Source organism: Triticum aestivum, chromosome 2A, assembly GCF_018294505.1.
Source record: "Triticum aestivum cultivar Chinese Spring chromosome 2A, IWGSC CS RefSeq v2.1, whole genome shotgun sequence".
In the NCBI taxonomy this organism is placed as follows: Eukaryota; Viridiplantae; Streptophyta; class Magnoliopsida; order Poales; family Poaceae; genus Triticum; species Triticum aestivum.
Window position 1 is genome coordinate 13,630,122 of NC_057797.1, and position 4,795 is coordinate 13,634,916.

At 41.2% G+C, this 4,795-nt stretch overlaps 1 protein-coding gene across 1 annotated transcript; it reads right to left on the bottom strand.

The window, feature by feature from the left end:
* Positions 1 to 2,882: 2,882 nt before the first annotated feature.
* On the bottom strand, positions 2,883 to 4,588 carry LOC123184264 (tyrosine N-monooxygenase-like). The gene is made up of 2 exons (XM_044596410.1): positions 3,633 to 4,588; positions 2,883 to 3,504 (listed from the first exon to the last, which is right to left on the bottom strand). The coding sequence occupies exons 1-2, from the start codon at positions 4,586 to 4,588 to the stop codon at positions 2,883 to 2,885; spliced, it is 1,578 nt and encodes a 525-aa protein (XP_044452345.1).
* Between the last annotated feature and the right edge of the window lie 207 nt (positions 4,589 to 4,795).

The following is a 4,795-nucleotide window of genomic DNA, read 5'->3' on the forward strand; positions in this document are numbered from 1 at the left end:
GTGGACATGTGGAGATGTGTCTTCGGCGGATCTGTCCTTGGTGGATTTGCTCGGATCTGGTCGTAGTTCGTCTACGTTTGTGTTTCTTCAGGTTGGATCGTTCCGATCTACGCTACTCTTCATCGGCGGCGGTTGTTGTTCTGCTGCACTGGTCCTATGTGACCTTAGGACGACGACTTCCCGGCTGTCTACTACGACAAGTTTTGCCCGGCTCCGGCGAGGGAGTGGCGATGACGGCGGCGCGCCTTCGGCTCGCTTCAGTGCTTGTAGTCGTCGCTAGTTGGTCTATGAATCTGATATAATTTTTATTATTTCTGGTGTTCGTTGTATTTCCATGATTGAAGATAAATAAATTGGAAATTTTCTCGCAAAAAAAGATATGGAAAAATAAATATGCCTACTGGAACCGGGTGTTGGCCGTGTGAATCTTTTTCTTTTCGGAAAAGGCCACCGGCCATATATTATATAGCACAAACCCTTACAAGAACACTCTTATAAAATTGAAAACTACATTCAACCCTTCAGAGTACCAAAGTCTTCTTGGTCATGCATCCACCGTCCACACATCGTGAACAAAGCTTGTTGCCGCAGTGGACCAAACTAGTTTAAACCAGGGAACATGTAAAAGCAATGACCAGGAGGTCATCGATATAGAGACGTCGATCGCCGTGACGTACATCTTAACCATGCAGAGACCTGGTGTGCACTCATTGTCTGTATCTCTTACATGCCATATTATGAGCCAATAAAGGTGCCCTTTATGCAAAACTACTCCAGGATAGCATGATGGTATGCAATTTAACATAGGCGACCGTGTTAGTATCGAACACGAGGACTTTTCTTATCGGACGCCGAAAGAGTATTGTGGAAATTAAATCTAGCAAAAATGCATGACTATCCATTCTCCACATCTGCAGGCTAGAAACAGGCCGGAATTAATAAATCCACCATCAACTATATCAGCCAGCAAACTTCTATAATAGCACATTTCTGAAATCAACAAAATTACATATTTCAAAAGTACCTTTTGAGATACATATATGCATATGATTTATAAACATTGTCTCTGCATATTATTAAAGTTGATGAAAGTAATAAAGAGAAGTTGTAAAACAAATAAAACTCGAGCTTGGCTAGCTCAAAACTCAGTTGGAGTTATTTCTTAAATAAGGTGGCTGCGAGTCCCAGTCTCAGGCCTGCCCTTTCCCCGGAGACATGTACTATTTGTATTTGGTGTTAACATGGCTGCACAATTGGATTAGGAATTCATAATTCACCATCGACTAGATCATCAGCAGAACACATGGCAGATCATCGGGCATAATGAAATATATAAATAACCAAATTCTTGAAAACACATAAAATAAGTCAACAAGTGATAAAAGTTGCATGACAACAGATTTGCAGGTCTGACTGTCCGAGAAAAAGATTAAACAGAAAGAGACAGACATAAACCGAAAGGCCATAAGTGTTTAGAAAACAATAAAAGAAAAAATATATTATAATTTCCAGCAAAAATTAAAACTTATCACATTTTTATAATGTGAAATTCATGATTAAAAGAAAAATCATGATTAACCAAAATGCACAACTAATCTAAGAAAATTAAGAAAAATCTGAAAATACTTTAGGAACAACCACTTTTTTAATTCCCTAGTTAGTAAAACAATGAATATCATGCTACTAAACGAAAAAAGAGCAGATTGGTACAATATAAACTTGGAAACTCTATCTCCACCTATTATATAGTCTGCTTAAAACTGATCTTTTTTCCTTTTGTAATACTTGATACAGAATCCATTACATGAATGCAACTTGTACGATGTATGATATGATCTATGCCACAGGTAGATAGTCTATTCCATAAATGCCTGTGGATAATGACGATTTTGTTCTTTAGACTAATTTGCAGTTTATGCTAAAAAGTGTAATTACTATAGCAACTTTGCCCGTGTAATTCAGCACTAAATTTTTCTTTCTGTCTTTGTTGTTGCACTGATGAAATGAAGTGAAATTATTGAAATGAAGAACCTGCAGCAGTAAATGAAAAGGCTGAGAGTACAAACCAAACAACAAGAACTTAGTTGTAGCATTATCAACAATAACCACTAGCCTGACAATACACTGTCTTGCAAAATACAATTCATTAAACATATGAAAATCAGAAAATTACTTCCAAAATAAGAATTCTCGTATAGTTTTCAAGCACCAAGCCATCTCTGTGGACAACCTGTTTCACTTGGTTATTAAGCAAAACCTGACGCGGTCCAGTTCTTCGGAATTTTGTTTGTTTCAAAGGGAAAATGAACCGGGCCTTGAACCTGATTATGATGAGCATTTTCTTTTTTTCGCTTTTTCGCTGACGGGGAACCTTGGCGGCTCGTTAATCATTGTGTATAAGTTTCTTTCTACTAAAATGCATGGTGATACAACTTTTATATCTCAGAAGAAAAGATTTCTCATGACAAAAGAAACCCTAGTTAATAGAGAAAAAAAATCCTAGTTCATAGAACAACAAGTTGGCAATACATAATATATTAATGCATGAGTGATATAATGGTAAGACGGGATCAAAGCTGGGCACACAATTGTACAGACAGGCATGTATACAACATAAACATAAAACTTTTGTGCAATTCCAAGGATTATTTGCATGGTACACCATAATGGAAAATACAGAGGTTTTGTTTTACATAATGATAAGTACACCCATTACATTAGTGATATAATTATGGATTGCTTCTTTGTTTGTACACACATGCAGTGTCATAACATTACAAGAGAACTGAACGCAGTGCCAGAAACATGTAACATACACTAGTTCCAGATACACTTTATTGATACATAAATGAGAAAGCGCATATTAACTCTATTTAATTGGATCATATATAGAGATGTGCGGCCAACCGTGGTTTAGCTTGCAGAACAAGGGGTTCAGCTAGTGCAAGGCCCACATTGCCTTCTCGGAGACTGATACTCTTAACGCCGGAAAGCTTTGTCCAAGTGAATCCCTGCAGCATCCTTGCGAACAACATCATTGTCATAGAGGTACCAAGTGAAATCCCAGGGCAACCCCTCCTCCCACTACTAAATGAAATGAAACGTAGGCCTGGATCGGTGAGAAGTACATTCGCGGTGTTCAAATGCCTCTCGGGCCTAAACTCTAGTGGTTCAGTCCAGATCTTGGGATTGTGGCCAAGTCCAAGCCGGCTTAGAAGTATGTGACTATCCTTGGGTATGGTGTAGCCAGCAATAGTTGTGTCCGCCATGGCGACATGGGGTACGTTAAGAGCATGGTATGGATGCATGCGGAAGGCCTCCCGGATGCATGATTTGAGATAGTTTAGCCGTGGAATGTCAGACTCTTGGACTAGTCTATCTTTACCGACAACAGTATCGAGTTCCTCAGTTGCTTTTTGCATGATCTCTGGTTTGTTCATCATCTCAGCAAGTGCCCACTCAACCGCATTAGATGGGTTATCGACTGCTGCAAACATCATTTCCAACATCCATAAATGTGAGAATAAATAAAGTAATCAGTACAACGCAACAGAAAAGATCAATACATGTATAATATGGCTCAAAGAACAATGAATGAACTTTCTATTTGAGCTTAAGGCGACATACTAACCGCTGTTTGTGCTCTAATTTCTTGTAGGGACAGCAATGGTTGTCCCTCTACATCTTTAAGATGAACCAGGACGTCCAAAATGTCTCTCGCCTGTTTCTTTTCACCACCTTTGTCAAGACTTGATGACCTTTCGAGGATCCGCTCTTCTATAATGGGATCATGCAACCGGTTGATTGTTTGCATGGCATCCTTGGAAACCTTTTCCTGGCCATCCAGGTCGAGGCCTACGAGGGCCGGGAAGTAGTCGGACACACAGAAGCTATAGAGATGGTTGAGGGCCGTGAAGAGAGCGGCAACATGTGCCACCTCATCATGTCCAGGCCCACTAGTGGATGAAGCTGGTAGGTCACTGAAGTATCTCTTACCGAACACAAGCCTTCTTATCATGTTACCAACGAAGTGTTGTGTTACATGACGGATGTTGACAATGTTGCTTGGACATGCCATGTCGCTGCAAAGAGTTTTATTAAGGTGGCTGTACTCCTCTTCCCGGAGGTGGTGGAGCTTTAGCTCCATGGACGAGGCAAGGATCTCAACGGTGAGGACGCGCCTCATCTTCTTCCACTGCTCTCCGTGTGGTGAGAAGATGGAGCCCATGTACCCGAAGCTGAACAAGCCTGAGGCGAAGGTGGTGGGACGGGAGGCGAAAACATCGTCTTTTTTTCGCAGTACCTCACAGGCTATTTGTGGGCATGCCACAACAATGACATGAGTAGCCCCAAGACGGAGGCACATGATGTCTGTGTTCATCTCCTTCAGCAGGCCATGGATCCACCGGAATACCGCTGGCTTGTTAAGAATCAGCTGGTGCATGTTACCGATGATGGGCAGCGTGGCAGGCCCCGGGGGCAGCCTGCCTCGTCGCCCAGGTTGCTGCTGGGACAATAGCACTCTTTTATTCTTCAAGACAAAATACACCAGCAAAGTCACCATGATAAGAAGAGTACCAAGAGTCATCTTTGGATGAGCTGGAAGGATGTTATATGGAGTAGGATAGAAGGCAATTTGTGGAACAGATCGGTAATAGACAGATGTTTTAAGACTTGTGCTTGAGGACAGTCTTGCTTGGTGCATCTAAGTTTGTTAGTTCTCCTGGTATTTATAGGACAGCCGGGGAGCCCGCATCCTTGACGTGCATATAATTGTTTTATCAGTTAGAGACTC